At 48.7% G+C, this 18980-nt stretch overlaps 1 protein-coding gene across 1 annotated transcript in view; it reads right to left on the minus strand.

Annotated features, from left to right (window-relative positions):
• Positions 1-18980, minus strand: part of LOC115113252 (baculoviral IAP repeat-containing protein 6-like) — a 142214-nt gene that overhangs the window by 81399 nt on the left and 41835 nt on the right. The window contains 38 exon segments of the mRNA XM_029640721.2: positions 61-169; positions 349-605; positions 736-1015; positions 1461-1661; positions 1781-1975; positions 2095-2191; positions 2387-2562; positions 2681-3252; positions 3479-3737; positions 3938-4048; positions 4205-4331; positions 4554-4711; positions 4839-4955; positions 5109-5262; positions 5802-5935; positions 6521-6685; positions 6856-7039; positions 7204-7419; positions 7766-7897; positions 8572-8699; positions 9067-9204; positions 9349-9485; positions 10166-10385; positions 11424-11770; positions 11945-12153; positions 12378-12592; positions 12770-12869; positions 13028-13236; positions 13239-13329; positions 13569-13756; positions 13873-14019; positions 14134-14267; positions 14434-14581; positions 14727-14824; positions 14948-15079; positions 15771-15932; positions 18191-18324; positions 18800-18966. Coding sequence (XP_029496581.2) covers positions 61-169; positions 349-605; positions 736-1015; positions 1461-1661; positions 1781-1975; positions 2095-2191; positions 2387-2562; positions 2681-3252; positions 3479-3737; positions 3938-4048; positions 4205-4331; positions 4554-4711; positions 4839-4955; positions 5109-5262; positions 5802-5935; positions 6521-6685; positions 6856-7039; positions 7204-7419; positions 7766-7897; positions 8572-8699; positions 9067-9204; positions 9349-9485; positions 10166-10385; positions 11424-11770; positions 11945-12153; positions 12378-12592; positions 12770-12869; positions 13028-13236; positions 13239-13329; positions 13569-13756; positions 13873-14019; positions 14134-14267; positions 14434-14581; positions 14727-14824; positions 14948-15079; positions 15771-15932; positions 18191-18324; positions 18800-18966 — 6748 coding nt within the window.

The raw sequence follows: 18980 nt of genomic DNA on the forward strand, positions 1-18980 counted from the left end.
CATGGATCCAGCAGTACTAGGCTCAACACCTAGATCAGTAGATGTTAAGGGGGTCTTTACCTGTCCTTAGTCCCAGGATCTTGTATGGTTCCCAGCTGGTAGAGGATGTCAATGGTGGAGTCTGAAGAGAGACCGTTGAGCCTTCCAAAGAGCAGGGGACTGTTCAGGTCTAAAAAGAAAAACGACAGAGAAATCACAAAATAGCCATTGATGTCCATATATAAACGATACTCAAACGATAGCGCCATGACACACAGAGCTGAAGGACAAGATCTTTTGATTGAAGTATAATTACACAAATTATAAAATGTGCTCAATGTGCGTTTTATTCATGCGGCGGCTAATTACTGGTAGGGTCGGTGCCGGAGGCTGCACAGTTCCTCAGCAGGATGTCGATGAGCTTGAGGCCGATGCGGGTGGACTGCAAGCCGATCTTGACCAGCACGGCTTCGATGTTCGGCGAGTGCATGCCGCAGTAGGGGGACATGAGCAGGGCGGCACAGGTCTGAAGCAGGTTGGCGGTGGGGGCAGCGGCGCTGGCCATCGTGGCCTCCAGGTCACTGACGTGGGTAAGACAGTGGTGGAGCAGACGTAGCCAGCCAATACTAAGAGAGAAAGTAAGGGCAAGGAAGAGAGATTTGCTGTGACACTGCTGGTGTTTCATTTATTATTTGATTTTTTTAACTCTCAAGTAACATTTAACAGAAGTTCCTGTAAGGGCAAGTATGTCTGCACCTGGTTTTAGAGACCTGGTCCTCGGAGGGCAGGAAGGGGTTGTTGACGGTGGCTGAGGAGGTGTTGCCGAAGGCGGTGAGGCCAAGCAGTTTGATCTGGGACAGGCCCAGGGTGCTGGCGTCGCGGGGCCGGTGGAGCCTCAGACACACGGCGGACGCCACCTCAGCCTTCACCAGCTGGATCTTGATGTAGGTGAGGCCGCTGGTGATGATGGGTGTGGACAGAGGCAGCATGTTGACCCCGTCCGCGCTGATCTCAACCGAGACCGAGGAAGGGCAAGCTGGCGATAGGACAAAGGGACAAAGGGGACATCGTCGGGGTTTAGCAATAATAGATGGTGGAATATGTTCCAAGTTTATTTTCTCCAACTGGTACTGCCTGGCACAATGGTGTATTGTGTTGGATAGAAGCATGGAAAAGGTTTTGCATATTTAAAATGGCACTATAGTCGACAGCGGTAGGTTAATATTTGAGTGGGTGAAATAAGTTAGTCATGAGGAAAACTATGCTTAAGAGGTAAGTAGACAATGTGCCCTTTAGACTCTAAAGCAGAGTGGCACAGCTCTCTTGCTGGTACCTGAGCTGCAGTCCTGCTGGTTTTCACTTAAATGATCAATTAGACAACTAAGGTAATTTCTCTGAACTGTTTATATTTAATTCAGTCTCCTATTTAGACAACTCGTCTGCACTAGTGTCCCCCAGCGGGGCCGTGGTGCAGTACTCACTGGCGAGAGAGGCCAGGTGTGGCTGGATGTGCAGCTCTTTGAGCAGAACGGCGGCAGGAAGGTGGATGGTGAGGTCACACCACGCCTCCTCCGGCAGGAAGATGTAAGACCAGGCAGCCGAGCGTGCCCGTCTGTGAGGGGGCGTGGCCTGAAGGAGGACCTCAGCCGGCTGGGCCGTGGGGCTGCTGGAAGTGATGGTGCCTGCAGAGGGACAAACAGCACTCAATAGGACAGACACAATTCCCATTTTACAACACAGAGGTCAAAGGGAAAAAAGCACAAGAGAACATATTCAACATGAGAGGAGACGCTTCACTTACCAAGCGGAGCAAAGTTGTGGAGTCCCTCTGCGTTGTCGGGCTCGGCGGCTAGGACCCGGGCTTTGAGGCTGCCATCTGCAGCCTTCCCTGGACCAGTGTCCAGAAACTTCATGATGGTGGACACCATGCTGCGTGCTGTGTTCACTATGGCCCGTGTGCTGGTCACCATGTTGTTACAGATCAACTGGACCCCACCTGCACACAGGTCAAATACAAACACAACCTGTTAAGTCTAATTGACAGTACAGTATACCTGAACAAGGATATTTCCCTATTGTGTATGTATGTAGGTGTGTGTGTGTGTGTGTGTGTACCCATGTCGTGGAATGCCTTAAGTGCCTCGCTGGTGTCCAACACTCGGAGGATGAACCAGAGCAGAGGCTCAGACAGCTGGCATGTCGACAGGGAACCCTGGGAGAAATACAAAGACTGCTTGTGATTTAAAAACTTTCAGAATCCACAGGTCAAACAATTATAAACCTAATAAACTGAAGTACTATTAAAGCAAATATATTTTTCCTCAATCCTTTTAATCTTGACAAGTAAATCTCTAAAAACAGACAAAATCAATGACGTCTGTTCAGTCATGGCTGAGCTCAGTCTTACCTGTCTGCCCATGTACCCACAGGCCATGTAGGTGAGGATGGGCTGCAGCATAACCTGCACCGAGGTGGCCCTCTTGCTCAGGGTGGTGAGGATGGTGAAAAGGCCGTCTCCTACAGAGATGGCATCTAGTCCTCCATGGAAATTCTCATGCTTGGTCAGGTGGAGACCACTAGCACCTAAAGACAGGAAGGTAAAGCGTTATCAATAAGAAGCACTTGAATATCTTAGCCGCTAATCCGGGATCCCTCTAAATAAACATTTTCTAAAAAAGGGAAGTGTGAGTATAAGGTCTACCTATGATCATAGCCATGGCGCTGCTGTTGCACTGGCCCAGAGCCGAGAGGATCTGGCTCATGATCTGCTGGTTGGCCAGCACCAGATCAGCCACTCCGGCCGCAGGGCCCTGGTTAGGGGTGGACCCCCCCGCTGCCCCCTCCTTGCTGCCGCACACCTTCTCCTCGTCCGACACGCTGCTGTCCGACGCCCCGCTGCCCGCCGGCGGCAGACGCCCGCTGAACTCGCGGTCACCCGACAGGGGCAGCTGGACCAGGGCGTTGACCAGCTTGAGCAGGTCGAACATGAGTTGGTCGCGTGTGGTCTCGCCGCACACCGCCTTGGCGTCGCCGGGCCGGATGATGTTGGCGAACAGGCCTCCGAAGCAGGCGCGGGCGCCCACAGCGCTGTCAGAGCCGCTGCGGGACACCACCTTGTCAGAGCAGGTGATGTAGTGGTGCACCAGGAAGGTGATGGACTCTATGACAGAGGAGATGGTGCTCACCGACACCACCTCAAAGTTCTGCTCCAGGGTGAACTCTAACAGCTTGACCTGGGCGTCCAGAGGACCCTGGCCTGACTGGAACGGACCCCTGAAGGACGGGCGGAGGAGAAAAGAGGGGATCATTGACGAAGGTGCTTCCTAACAAATCTTTGTACTGTTTTGTGATGGAATCAAAAGGATGGCTTTTGTTCCAGCCCAGCACGAACACAGATTCAATTGAAGAAGATGATGATTAGTTATCATTTGAATTACGTGTCTTAAGTGCTGGGGTGAAACAAAAGCTGCTTTTGATGTGTCTAGAGTAAACAACCTACCTCTCAGTGGACAGGATGTGCATTAGTTTGAGCAGGAACTCACTGAACATCTGTGGGCAGGTGGAAGAGAGGTGCACCTGGAGTCTGGTGAGGAACTCTTGCATAGCTTGGGTGGCGGTTGGGCCGACCTGGGAGCTGTGCTGGCTGGTGCCGTGGGGGTTGCTCCCAGACAGGAAACGCACGAGCACGTGCACCAGCGTAGGGTCCGACACCATCTGCTGGGCCGTGCTCTCATGAGCTCCCATCCCACTGCTGGAGGCTGCGGACAGAGACGAACAGGACCAAAACACACTTGATTTAAAAGGAGTACTATTGAAAGTCCTTTGGCCTCATTTATTTCTTCGGTTACATTGCATCGTCAAATATGGATTTACTATTTCTCAACCCTTAAATGGGAAACGTCACTCAGAGTTGCCAGACACTGTCTTGAGAGTGAAACCCTAGGAACGGTGGACTTACCACTGGAGGGCATGTTGGTCATGAGGGTAAGGGAGTGCAGCACCAGGCACCAGGTCCTCAGGGAGGTGTTGGGGTACCAGGCTAGCACCGACAGGAAACTGTTGATAGAGGCTGCAGGGAAACACAGGAGACGGCAGTTTAACTAACACGTACACTTCCCCATGTGAAAAGGGAAACAGTGAATGAGTCACACAAGAGAAATCCAGCAGTTTGAGAGTTAAGCGGCGAAAGAGAGTGAATGGGGACACACGCAGGGTGACCTCTGACCTTGGTTGAGTGGGATGGTGGGCACTCTGCTGGCGTTGAACAGGAAAATATCCGATCCACTCTCCTCAGTGCCCCCAGAGCAGGAGTTGAGACTGAGGGTCAGCCACAGTTGCAGCAGAGACTCCATCTAAGGCAGAAACACATGTGAACACTTCATCGACAAATCCACTTATCCAGGGTAACCAACCTATTCTTGAGAATGGTACAGTAAGTTACCCCTACTGCCACATCATTACAAAACTGTGTAGAGGGATGTAAAAAAAAAAAAAAACAGAGTGAAGTGCAACAAGTCATTCAAGTCTTCTGGAGTAGCAGAGACCCTGGACTATACCGTCTGTCGGTGACTGACCTGTACGTGGTGCACCTGGAGCATGGAGAAGAGCTTGTTGAAGCAGGCACTCAGCATGGGGATGGAGGAGGCCTGTACCATTAGGCTGCTTCCTGGTGGGGAGCCCCCACGGAGCCCCCTCAGCAGAGAATCATCCGTCCCATTGGATGCCTGGGACACTGGAGGGAGAGAAGGGACAAGGGTCAGCCATCTTTGATGCTTAGCAAAGTCTTTACATTTTTTTTCCCCCAAGACTCAAGTGTACATGACCAAACATCGATAAATACTTTCCCGGTAGGTTTATACCTGTGGGGGACGTTGAGGTGAGCGCCTGTAAGATGGAGTCGGCCTCCAGAGTGGCCATCATCTTGAGCATAAGCTCAGCCTGCTGCTCCAGCCCCACCTCCAGGCGGGCGTCCAGAGCTGAGGGAGAGGACAAAAAGGTCCGGGTTAAAAGGTGGAAGGTATTCCTTTACATGCACGGAACACACTAGAGTACAAAGAAGCAGAAGTGTGGAATCCAGTTTGGGAGCTGATACCCGGATACAAAAAAAATATTAATAAATGAGCCCTTACCTTGCGACACAGAGACAGAGAGACTCTGAGACCCAGGCTTTTCGGCAGCAACCGGGGGCTTGGACACGGCGATCCCTACTCCCCCTATGTAGGGGTTGTAACCGTAAGTGCCATAGTCAGCACCCCAGTAGTCATACCAGGTGCTGCTAATAGGCTGTAGGAAGAGAGAGAGAGAAAAGGGAAACGCAAATGCAGTCATTCTTGTCAGATGCTAGCTACCGGTATAATATTACATGCACATTAACACTACATTCTTTTGCATGCAGTGGTGGCGTCTTCAGAAAGAAGAGAAAGAGTGAAGAGGAGAAATACTTCCCCAAGTTTACTAGTTTGATTGATTGAGTCTACATACACAACATTGCTTTGAGACTCCAAATGCCTGAGCGGAGTTAAATTGGAAAGTTTCTGAGAAATTAGAGGGCAAGGCTAAGACAGAGGTGGTGTTGGGGAGGGATTCAATACGACTGCAGAACTTTGTATTACGCATTATCTATAAAAAATTAAAAATCATTATGAGAAGAGGTTGAACACTATGGTTTGAAGTTCGTATAGCTACATCATTGATCAGTGGGGTTCATTTAAGTTCGTGTACTAACCGGAGGTGATTGTGTCAATACTGAACTCAACAGAAACGCAAGAGAGCATGGAGAGAGGAGTGGAACAGGACAAAGGTGAGTCAAGCAAATTACGTACCTTAAAGACTTTGGCGGCGAGGGGATCTTTTTCCAAATCAATATCTAAAGGATCAATATCAACATCCATGAGGTCTTGTAGCAAGTCAAAGTCAATGTCTTTATCTTTTTCCAAAGATGAAAGAGATGGAGCACCTTTGGATAACGAAAAGAGCTTTAATATTGCCAAGCAAGCACACTAAAACCAGCAAACTCAAGAGGCCTTCTTTTTAGGAAGTCACTAGGCAATTTTAAGGCCTACAAACATTTATTTCTGCAGTTGAGAGGGAGTCCAAACAATGGATGTTTGCCCACTAAATCAGCAATCTGACAACTTTGGCCAAAATCCAGACGTGATATAAGTGATGTCATTGATGTTGTTTAGGGAATGAAGATTTGTGATAGTACCACGAAGTAGTGCATCATTTGCACAGATTAAATCCCCTTAGTCTTAAGAAAATAACCACCACCCCTTGAAACATCTGGATATCTAATAGGCAATGAAGATACACTGTTTGAACTCTCTCTTCAAAAGGCAAACAGTCCACTCAGAATTAAACTGGTTAGTCTCCTTTAAAATAAAATACTAAAATAAACATGCAGCTAGCTAAAAGGGGGAAAAAAGACAAACAATTGAACACAAATGCATCCATTTGGGGCGGGGTGGGGTCCATGTGTAAAATGTTGTCAAGGACGGGCCTACCAACGCACTTTGGAAAACAGAGGAGGTCCCAGGAGTACCTGCGATGATATCCGGAACCAGGGCCTCGTCGATGGTCTCCACCTGGGGGATGGGGGTGGACAGGGAGTCAGAGTCGATCCCTGCTGAGGACGACGATGCCCCTGCCTCCTCACCCACCGCCCCCTCGTCCATACCATCCAGGGACCCTGGGGACAGCAACTCCCCTGAGGAGAGGGGACAGGACAGGACAAGGTCAGTGCTGGAAGAAATCAAAACTACCAGACTCCCAGCAATGCAAGGACTCCCCAAACCTATTGTTCTCTTAAACACCAGCTCTTGCTGGAAAACAGAGTTCACAATGAAGTGTGAATTGAATTGTAGCAGCACCCCCTACCTGCCAGGATGTCCTGCAGCATGCAGGTGAGGGAGTACTGGGCCCAGGCCCCTCCCCAGGAGATGTCCCCCCTGTTGAAGTCTGTCCCCACCAGCAGCAGCAGCAGACGCTCCAGCTGGTGCTCCGACACCACCTCACACAGGTGGATGGTGGGCCTGGTGGCGTTGGCTATCCTGGCCAAGACCTGTAAAGTCAGATCAGACAAGTGATCAGCAAAAATGGATACTTTGTCACAAAGTTAAGTAGCCATTTAGAGCCAACCAAATCTATCTTTGCCAGTAGTCGTGGTGGTGGTAACATCAAGTGTGCCCTCTATTCAACTGAACTTGACATTGTGGCTGTGCATACCTTGCAGACGAACAGCAGAAGGTCTGCGTGGCAGGTGAAGTCCATGGAGAGGAGGAAGAGGGCCAGTTTCTGTACCACGGAGATGCAGCGCTCATGGGCCAGGGTGAAGGGCAGAGGCTCCACCTCTGGGGGCTCCTTGGCGGCGGTGGCCTCTGTGTCCAGGGTGGAGCGAGGCCACTCAGCTGTACGCCTCAGACGGATCAGGTCCTTAAAGTGCTGCCAGAGCGAGAGATGGAAGGGGAGAGAGATGGAAAGGCAAATGTCAGGCAGGGGAAGTCGAAGAAGACACATGGTTTCACCGATCACTATTGAAACTAGCATACTTGTAACCTGCGTAAGTGTGTTAGGTACAGAAGTTATGCTTTAGTGTATGCAGATTTGTCGTAACTTGTGAAAGTTGGCCCCAAAACATGCAGCGTTGAGGATATTTGACATTATATTCTTGTGTTCTCAAGATGAGAAAAAGCCTAGAAATAGAATTACTTAATTCTTAGTCATTCCATTTCCAGATTGATCAGTCAAAACAGAAAGCTTTCCTTTTCAGAGCTTCTGAAATCCTCACCTTGGATGTGGCCTGCTTCAGCTTGGCCTGCTCCACCAGCAGTTTGTACGAGGAGCTTTTGTTGCTCTGGATCTTCTCCTTCTCAATTTGCTCCACCAAAGCTTTCTGTTTTGCCTTCAATAGATTTAACTGCTACAATGAAAAGGGCATGATAAATATAAACACTGCACAGACCATCTACTACATGCAGAGACGTCATGCAAAGCCATTAATAAGAAGGAGAATCCCAGTGGCGTAAAGTACTCAAGTAAAAATACTTTCAAGTACTACTTAAATCGTTTTGGGGGGTATCTGTACTTTATTTACATATTTTGACAACTTTTACTTCACTACATTCCTAAAGAAAACAAATGTACTTTTTACTCCCTACATTTTTCCTGGCACACAAATGTACTTGAAACATTTTGAATGTTTAGCAGGACAGGAAAATGGTCCAATTCACACACTTCTCAAGGACTCACTAAACACAAATGCTTCTGTAAATTCCAATAAGCTATCTGTAAATTATTTTAAAAACAATTGTTGCTGGTCTGGATTGCATAATATATACATTTGATACTTAAGTATATTTAAAACCAAATAACTTTTAGACTTTTAATCAAGTAGGTATTTTACTGGCTAACTTTCATTTTCTATTAAGGCATCTTTATTTTTTACTCAAGAATGACAATTGGGTACTTCACCCACCACTGGAGAATCCCATAATTGTGACGAATACAGATTTATGAGGTGTGAAAAAACATGGCAGATAAACAACTCCGCAACGCTTTTGAGATGGAACGAATGTTGGATTTGGACACATTTACCTGTTTGTGGTGCACCAGCTGTTTGCGGATCTTGCGGGAGTACAGACGGTCCAGGCTGCTGTTGCCTTTGGTTGATCTGTTGGAGCTGGAGGACTGGAGGCTGTTATTTATAAAGCTCCACTGATTACCTTGATTCATTGGGGAGAGAGAGAGACGGGAAAAAAAGACATGTTAGACTTGTGTTTTGGGTTCCAAATCAATATGCATTACCCTGTTAAAAGGAATCACGGTGCTCAAAACTGAAGAAGTATTGGAATAAATTCACTTTATAGCCACTCAAAACAAAGGGTAATAGAATAAGGTTTCTCCTAAGCCGATAACGTCACTCATGCAAGGCTGTTTCTTAAAGAAAATGAGAAAAGCCACATGCATAAGTCAAAAAGGGGGAAATCGGGGAGACAAAACAAGAAACATGGTCACTTTTGGGATTTCTTGACCTCATAAACCATCAGATCTCATCGGAGAGCTACACCGCACTAGCCTACACTACACTACCTGTGAAGGTGCGCTCCCTCTCCTTCCCTCCCTGGTGCTTCTTGCCTGCAGACGCCTCATCCTCCACGCTGGCCACGTAGTCCAGCAGTCGTGACACAAGCATCACCACCCAGCTGATCATGGGGACGTCCAACACACCTGCCGCACACACAGACACACACTCATAGGCTGCTGGTTGAGTCCATGGTCCAGGGAGGCCGGTGTTGGTGCTGGGGCCAGGGAGCCCCCCAGCCCCCCATCCCTGCTGCCAGCCCCAGCCCAGGGACCCTCCGGCTAGCCCACCTTCAGTCCTGCGCTGGGTAGCCGACCGGGGCTGCTGTAGTGGGGACAGCAAGCTGTCCAGCAGGTTGAGCAGCCCCTCCAGCACACCGCTGTTGCTTAGGGATCTTTGACCAATGCAGGACAGGAGCATGAAGACTCTGAGGGAGGACACAGAGAACACGGTCAATCTCCGGAAACATGGTAAAACACAAAAATCGATGGGTCTGGATGGGTGCATCTGATACATTCAAACCCATTAGTATCTTCACGTGACACACACTTATCTTTATGGAATCCAATTTCAAACGGGCAGTAGTCGGTTTATGTTGTGTCCAAGGAGCTACAGAGTGTCAGTGTGGTGTAATCAATCTAAATAAAGGACTGAAGTGGATCGTAGGGCTGGGAATTGCCAGGGACCTCACAATACGATATTATGGTGATACTTAGGTGCCGATACAACACACATTGCGATTTTCACGATTCTTTATGCATTGCGATTCGATGTTGTGATTTTACTGCGATTCGGTGTTCCAAACATATTGCTCACCATATGTCTGCTGCAGAGGGACAAGAGAGCACCACGAGAAAATGAGTTTTGATCAGTCAAAGTGCTGAGAAAACAAATTGGCTCCCTATTTAAAAGAGAAGAAGAGAAGAAGCTATGAAGGAAAAATCCTGGAGATTTGATGCAGGTAGAGCAAACCAGCTCAAAAATAATATTGCGATATTGTCAAAATGACACACCGTCAAAAACAATATCCCGATATGTAACTAATTGATTTTTCCCTGCATCACTAGTGGATAGATATAGCTCCTCAGACGAATCGTAAAAGCCCACCTGTCCTGGGGGAAGATGAGCAGCTGCTCGGAGTTGTACAGTTCCTGCAGGACGTTGGAGAGGAACTGGCCCCACCAGCGCTCCCCTCCACATAGCTGCACCAACAGCAGACCAGCGTGCAGACGGATCTTGGGCGTGCCACTAATGCACAGGTGCTTGAAGAGCTCCTCGCAGGCATGCGCGTGGAACGTGCTCTGCAGAACGGACGGGACTGCGTGCCCTAGAGGGAAGAACAAGGAGAGTGAGCATAATAGAACACAAGGAGCAAGTGAGAGGTGGAGGTCAAATGAGAGACAGGGAAAGCAGGAGGGGGAGAAAAACAGACCCGCTGAGAAGGTAAGTTAAATAATGGAGGGGAAATCGCAACAGAGCGGTAAAAAACAAATGACGGCACAAAACATTTAATAGCAAAATGCACTTGACTAAATCAAATAGCCTTCAACAGTAAAAAACTAAATCATTCAGTTACTATCCTAGAAAAGGGGTTTCATATGACAAGAAAAGCCCATTCTTTTAAATAGCAACTCTTCACTTCAGAGAGAAAATCGACATTTAAAGGCTCCTTTCCACTGCTGTAAACAGGGCCCATTGGAATTCACTGAGGGTACAGAGACAGTGCAGGTATAAAGCCAGGCAGCACCAGCAGCAAGGGGGGTAATCCATTATTCTCTTTCACCAGAGGAGACTCATGAAACTGTACGACGAGCTGCTAGGGAGCATCAGTGGGGATTTGATAGGTGAGAGAAGGAGATTGTTAAGCACACTTAACAGCGCCGTGGGCTTTCGGGTTAACTTTGAACAACTTTAAAAAGAGAGTTATCAAAGTGAAACTTTTTCCAAGGAGACCATACAGAATGGCTTGTGAGAATATGGATAGCAAACATTAAATATGTATGCTTTTTCAATTCAAAAGGCAAGTGAGGGCAGAGAAAATGATTCCTAAAAAGATGGGAAAGTTTTTTTTTTTTTCATTCTTACGTCGCTTGAAATAATTAATGCTCAAAACCATGGCTATAACGTCCAAAAAACGATTTAGGCTTTTGCAAGGGGAAAACACACGTATTGAGGTGAGACTCACCAAGCAGATCAGACACAGAAAGACAATAACCAATGTCCTCTGGGGACGTTGTGAAGACAACGGACAATCGGGATGATATTGGTTTGAAGCTAGGCCAACAGAGATGCATGAATATGGGATAGTCAGAAAAGTAGACTCCCATCCCTGATACAGACCCTGTGGCCCTCCCAGACATCTCACCGTTGTTGGAGTGCAGCAGGCTGAGGAGTGTGTCCAGCAGATAGCGGATGATGGTTCTCAGCTGCTCGGTGGACGAGTTCTGGATGAGCTCCCGGGGGTCGTAAGGTTCCGGCAGGACCTTGCGCCCGGCCCCTAGGGAGACGCGGAGTCTCTGAACGGCGTGGTGGGACAGGTTGAGCTGTAGCTGCAGCTGAATACAGTCCTGGTAGGCCGAAAAGACCCGAGAGTCCTCCTCCACCGCCTTGTCGGGCTTGCGCAGGAAGTACTGGGCATTGTTGGCACTGTTGAGAGGAGGCAGGTCGATGTTCTGGAGTAACGTCTCCAGCCGGTGGCACGCCAGGTTGTACCTAGAGAAAGATGGAGAGTCAACTGGGCATGCAGCTTATGTATACAGTTTTACTATATATTGATTCTGGACTACCGTGGCTATGTCAAGTATGTCACATAAAACCTTTCCTACTCCTTGACTCACTAAATCAGACAATCCGTGAGCAAACTAGTGGGATAGTACGACCTCTGACCTGCACTGGATGTCCTCCTGCAGGGCCACCATCATGGCCAGGTGCTGGTGCACGTCAGGCTGGCTGGCCGCCTCACACTCCCCCCTCAGGGGGTCGTGCATCAGCTTCAGCTCACTCTCCCAAGGCAGGATGTAGGTGTGGCCATAGTAGAAGCCCAATGGGATCTTGGCCCGGGCGTTGGTGCTGCCATAACGCCCAATCACCGTGATCTGTTGGGCGTAGGTGGGTGGGATTGACAGGAGGACAGGTTAAGGTGTGGAGAAATGGTTGCTGTTAAGCACAGTGATTTTCTCACAGAAACCTCACCAAAACAAACAAACAAAATAAAAAGGTATTTCTCTTCGGCGACCTTGGAGTTCAGATATTTACTCTAACCTGTGAAATGGGGGGGACAAAAGAAACCTTCAGAGATAATGCACCAAATGCCACTGACCTTCATGAAGCGGCAGACAGGGGGTGGCAACAGGTCGTGTAGGATGAGGGAGTGGGTGCTGATATCCGTGGCCACTACCAGCCTGCGTCCATCCACCTCCTCCCCCAGCGTCCAGATGTCGATGGACAGAGAAGCCAGGTCCCCACAGGTGGGGATCAGAGCGTCGGTCAGCAGCACGGGGCGACCGAAGTCGAGCGTCACAAACCTCCGCGCTCCTGGGACAAGAGGAGATATTTACACACACACACACACACACACACACACACACACACACACGCTCACCTAAACAACTTGGTTACATCCCAAATGAATCCCCATTTGTGATATATCCTTTTGAGTTTAAAACTGTTGACCAAGTCAAAGAGACACACAAAAAAGGTAAGTGTACTTACCAGAGTGCATGCGCTCGATAATGATGGACTGTTGCGGAGGAGGCTGGAGGAAGTGAGAGGCTTGAGAGATGACCAAAGCCAGACCGCTGCCCATCGGATTCTGGAACAAACAGACGCTTTTCAGTCAAAACAGGTAGTAAAAAAAACAATTTGAACTATTTTTGCATCATTTGACACAAAGTAACAAAAATCCCTTGGCGTTCATGTAAAACATAACTGCTGTGTTATGAGCTATTGAGAGTTGTCCATGTTACTGACCGGCTTGGCTTTCTGGCTGTTCTTGTTGTGTGCGGCCAGGTTTACGGGCGGTGGATCCATCATGGAGCCGGGGAAAAGCTGGGCCAACTCCACACTGATGGCTGCCGACACCGCCTCGTTGGGCGGGGTGAGCGGGGGCGTCATGAACAGCGGGGTGGTCTTGGGCGTCGGGGGGATGACGTCAGAGGGGTGGATGAAGAAGCCGGGGTGCTGGAAGGCACAGAGTTGTGGATGGGCCCTACGCCGGAGGCCGCAGCTGCTGCTGACGTGGTCTGGTGCAACTTTGCCTCCAGCTTGGCCTTCTGTTCCGAACACACAGGATTACTACTCGGCTAACAGGAAATAGTCAACACACGGCTACATGAGGTCTGACATAGGATCTTCGTATACGTGCGTATTGGTAAATAAGGGCTTAGATAAGACTGTATGCATGTGCATGTGTGAGTACATGATTGTATGTCTGTGCCTTTGTGCAAGCATATGGGCGTGCATACAGGTGTCGGGACATGTCGGTGTCACTACGGGTGCTGGAGTCCCTGACCTGTTGCTGTAGTTTGAGCAGCTGCTGCTGTTTCTCCTGGAGCACCTGCAGCTGCTGCTCTGCAGACACCATGGCGTGGGACAGCGACTGCAGAGCCACCTGGGCGGCAGAGCTCAGTGCCGTGGACGCCTCGCCCACCGTGCCCGCCGACAGGCCACCCACTGCTGGGGTCACCCCAAACGTGCTCACTGGGAGGAGAGGGCAAAGGTCAGGAGCATCACTCAAAAAATCCCTGAGGAAGAAACGCGACGATGCCCGTGTTTAATGTTTCCGTTTCTGGATGTTAAAAAGGCGAGTTGGGTACCTGTGAACATGCTTGCGTCGTCCCTCTCCACCCTGGTTCCGTCGCTGGTGGAGATACAGGTAAAGTGCAGTGGCTCCACCTCCAGGAGCCCGGTGAGGGCCGTGAAGCTGCCCTCGGCCGCCGCACAGCTGCTTACCTTACCGTTCCCTGCAAGAGACACAGACACACACGCAAAGTACAGCCCAGACCAACGTTTATTTCCCTGATAGTTCTTGAAGGGATGGGATAGGTGTAAGCAATAAGGTAGAACGTGGTGCAGACCTGAGAGAATTTCAGAAAGGTCAATCTCGTCAGACTGGACGCCGATGCTGCTGTTGAAGGCATTCTTACAGGAGGAGCCGCTGACTTCCAGGTCAAACAGCACTGGGTCGAAGGGGGAACTGTACAGGCCGTATCTGGGGAGGAGAGACACGGTACAGAGCATTACAATAGAAAGAGGCAAGCTGGGTTCAACACAAAGTAGCTTTTATGGTAGTCTAATCACAACATGACCGCTAGTTCTTTTTGGTTTCTTTAGGTCCTGATTGGGGCGTATGGACACTACAGGGTGAAAAGGCCTACCTGGTCTGTAGCAAAGCCTCCAGGGGAGTGAGGCGGTCCTGCAGTTGCCGGGAGACTGCTGTGAGCAGAGAGGCACAGGCCGTGCTGCAGCCTGCCAGGTCCTCATCCTTCACATAGTTCAGCAGCACAAAGTACCAGAACACCGACCCTGAGAGTGAGAGAATGAGAGAGAGAGAGACTTATGACACATGCCTTACAAAACCACACACTTCCAAAACAATGCTGCTGACAATGCAGAAGCCCTCTATCCACGCTCAGAGATAAAATTGTGGAAAAACATTAGTTATACTTACCACCTGTTGCCGCTGCGGGCAAGTAAGGCATATTGTCCAGCAGAGCCTTCAGTAGACCCATGCCAAAGCCCTGCTGACTGGGTTCCCCTTTTCCATTACTGACGACGCAAAAACAAGTTACAAAAAGTGCACACCTACCACATCGCACAAACATCGACAAGAGTATGAAAGAGTACGGGTCACGAAACGAAGTCGCAACATTCACGAAAAGCCTAACTCACCTAATACAAAGTGCAAGAAAGCGGGCGCATTTGTGGGCTATACTCCGTCCAGCCTCAAAAAAACACACCCGCACAATGTCAGTCAGCCGTTTCCTTGTTTTCGTCAGCATAGCCTCCTTTCCTTCTCTCAGGCTGGAAGGAAAACAAACAGAAAATGTTGATACGTGACCAAACACAGCACAGTGCTACCTGCATCAGAATGATGATCATCTCTCATCTCAGAGCCATATACATGCGCTAACGGAACAACGGAAGGACGCGTCGTTGGAGGCCCTTCTAAATATCTGATCTAACAACGGGGCTTATTCGTCAAAAATCGGTCACCGTTTAAGTGTTCTCACAGGCAATGTGGTAACAAAAATTAGATTGATATATTTAGCTGCATAATATTTAGAATTTGTACTTTTAGGGATTCGAAAAAAGATTCTGCTAAATGCTAAGTCCTGTTTGTATAAGCTGGTAGCATAGCTAGCCATAAATATAAATCTGTGATGGAAGTTGATGCAGTTTTTATGTGTAACGCAGTTGATTGGTGACGATGACAAACTGTATTGGGGTTGACAACCATACAAGCATTATACTCAGATTTTTACCTAACGTAGCATTAAATACACAAACAATAGCCTAAAAGTATGCTAATTTTGAGGGGTGTCAATGAGGAGAGTCTGGATCCATCTCCCATGGTGTGTGTGTGGGGGGGGGCATGCGTGGCATGTCCATTATTTTGGTCAAATTCCAATGGTTTCTTTACTGCATGTAAAGAGTAGATAGACCTCAGAATCCCTATGAATATCACAGCCCACTTTCATCCTCTTAGCCCCACCTGCAGGGTCCGTTGGAATAGACTCCAGCCAGCCAGCAGAGGCAGTCCAGGATAAGGCTCTGGGAGTGCTCTGTGCCAGGGCCCTCGTCTTCCCGCTTACACAGCCCGTTCAACAGCTTCTCATGGAAATCTGGGAACTGCAGCATGGCACAGCGCTGGACTCTGGAGTAGACAGACAAACAGAAGGATCAGTTAGTTCTCATGACATAACATTTTTTTACTACAATAGTGTAACGATTATCAAAACATGTCGGTTCTCGTAATATAAAACAAAGGCTATCCGTCACATGCTTTATAAACAACAGGTGTGGACTAACAGTGAAATGCTTACTTACGGGCCCTTCCCAACAATGCAGAGAGAAAGAAAATAGAGAAATAATAGAAAAGTAAAACAGGTAATAAAAGTAATAGATACACAATAAGTAACGATAACTTTGCTATATATATATATATATATATATATATAAGGGGTACCAGTACCAAGTCTGTGTGTAGCGTTACGAGGTAATTGAGGTAGATATGTACATACACTGAGTGTACAAAACATTAAGGACACCTGCTCTTTCCATGACAGACTGACCAGGTAAATCCAGGCGTAAGCTATGAACCCTTACTGATTTCAATTGTTAAAACCACTTCAAATCAGTGTAGATGAAGGGGAGAGGACGGGTTAAATAATGATTTGCAAGCCTTGAGACATGGATTGTGTATGTGTGCCATTCAGACGTTGAACGGTTAAGACAACATTTGTAAGTGCCTTTGGACGGGATAAGGTTGCAGGTGCCAGGCACACCGGTTTGTGTCAAGAACTGTAACACCGCTGGGTTTTTCACACTCAACAGATTCCCGTGTGCGTCAAAAACGGTCCACCACTCAAAAAGGCCATCCAGCCAACTTGACACAACTGTGGTAAACACTGGAGTCAACATGGGCCAGCATCCCTGTGGAACGCTTGACACCTTGAGTCCATGCCCCAACGGATTGAGAATGTTCTGAAGGCAAAAGGGAAGGTGCAACTCAATATTAGGAAGGTGTCCTTAATGTTTTATACTCTCAATGTATAACTAGGAATAAAGTGACAGATCGTAAACAGTAGCAGCTGCATATGTGATGAGTCAAAAATGCGAGTGCAAAAAAGGTCAAAGCAGATAGTCCGGGTCGCTATTTGTTTAACTAGTTAGATAACTATTTAACAGTCTTATGGCTTGGGAGAAGAAGATGTTCAGGGTCCTGTTGGTTCCAATCCTTGATGCACCGGTACCCCTTGCCGTGCAGTAGCAGAGAGAACAGTCTATGACTTGGGTGGCTGGAGTCTGACATTTTTTGGGCCTTCCTCTGACACCGCCAGGTATAGAGTGCCTGGATGGTAGGGAGCTCGGCCCCAGTGATGTACTTGGTCAAACGCACTACCCTCTGTATCGCCTTGCGGTCGGATGCCAAGCAGTTGCCATAACAAGCGTTGATGCAGCCAGTCAGGATGCTCTCAATGGTGCAGCGGTAGAACTTTGTGGATCTGAGGGCCCATGCAAAATATATTCAAAGAAGCATCGTTGTGCCCTCACCGCGACTGTGTTGGGGTGTTTGGATCATGATAGATACTCTGATGTTTACACCGAGGAACTTGAAGCTCTTCGACCCGTTCCACTGCAGCCCCATCCGTGTGAATGGGGGCGCGCCCGGCCCTCCGTTTCCTGTAGTCCATGATCAGCTCCTTTGTCTTGCCGACTTTGTCATGGCACCATATTGCCGTCTCATCGTCGGCGGTGATCTGGCCTACCACTGTCGTGTCGTCAGCAAACTTAATCGTGGGTGAACAGGGAGTACAGGAGAGGACTAAGCACACACATAGTGTTGAGGGTCAGCGTGGCGGATGTGTCGTTGCCTACCCTCACCACCTAGGATCCAGTTGAGCGAGGTGTCAGTCCCAGGGTCCTTAGCTTAGTGATGAACTTGGAGGGCACTATGGCATTGAACGCTGAGCTGTAGTCAATGAAAAGCATTGTCACGTAGGTGTTCCTTTTGTCGAAGCGGGAAAGGGCAGCGTGGAGTGCAATTGAGAATGCATCATCTGTGGATCTGTTGGGGCGGTAAGCGAATTGGAGTGGTGTCCAGAGTGTCTGGGTGATGGGGTTGATGTGAGCCATAACCAGCCTTTCAAAGCAATTCATGAGTAGAGATGTGAGTGCTATGGGGCGATAGTCATTTAGACAAGTTACCTTGGCATTCTTGGGCACAGGGACTATGGTGGTCTGCTTGAAATGTATGTAGGTATTACAGACTGGGAGAGGTTGAAAATGTCAGTGAAGACACTTGCTAGTTGGTCAGTGCATGATGACAAAATAAAGCATTTGATTGAAGTGTTGGGATTCTACAATAGTTAAGTGTTTTGGTGACAAAAAGGCACTAAGGAAACGCCAAACCTTTCTTTTGGTATGGACGTCTTCTTAAACCTTCTGATTGTGACGGACACCTCCTGGAGAAGGTCGCACCCTCGGAGGTTGTCAGGTTTCTTCGACTGAGCTGGAGAATCTGCTTTGGAAGTGGAGGCCTTCTCCTAAATGGGAGAGACAACCTATTTAAAAGAAACAGATAACAGTACGACACCAGAGGGGACCAAATTCTAGAGCTATAAACTAATGGAGAGAAAATGTCCTCCTTCAAGAATGGGATGTTGCTGGTATGAGGAAGCCACATCAGAGCAATTTGACACCATCAACTTTTCACTGAGAACCTGGCAATGGCACTACTCTCCCACCAGATGGAGACAAAGGAGAAGGCTACAGTCAAGGCTATTCATGCAATCAACTTACACAACTCCATTACACAACTGCACCGTCAGTCAGAAATGCCTCAGGTGTGCAGAGAAAGACTCCCGAAATAAACAGCTTTGATGTAAAATTGCATTTTTTTCCCAAATGGTTTGCCCTCTGTACCTTGGTGGCCTGTGCCCTCTGTACCTTGGTGGCCTGTGCCCTCTGTACCTTGGTGGCCTGTGCCCTCTGTACCTTGGTGGCCTGTGCCCTCTGTACCTTGGTGGCCTGTGCCCGCTGCAGCAGGGTGGAGAGGGAATGGCCCTTGCTGCTCTGGGGCTTGGCAACGGGCATCCTCATCACCGGCCTGGGACTCTCCTCCATGCCCTTGTCGCTCACCGCCTTGATGTGCACCAGGAACGAGCGGTACTTGCCCCCGGCCATGCCTGCAGGGAGGGGG

This window comes from Oncorhynchus nerka, linkage group LG28 (genome assembly GCF_034236695.1).
Source record: "Oncorhynchus nerka isolate Pitt River linkage group LG28, Oner_Uvic_2.0, whole genome shotgun sequence".
Lineage (NCBI taxonomy): Eukaryota > Metazoa > Chordata > Actinopteri > Salmoniformes > Salmonidae > Oncorhynchus > Oncorhynchus nerka.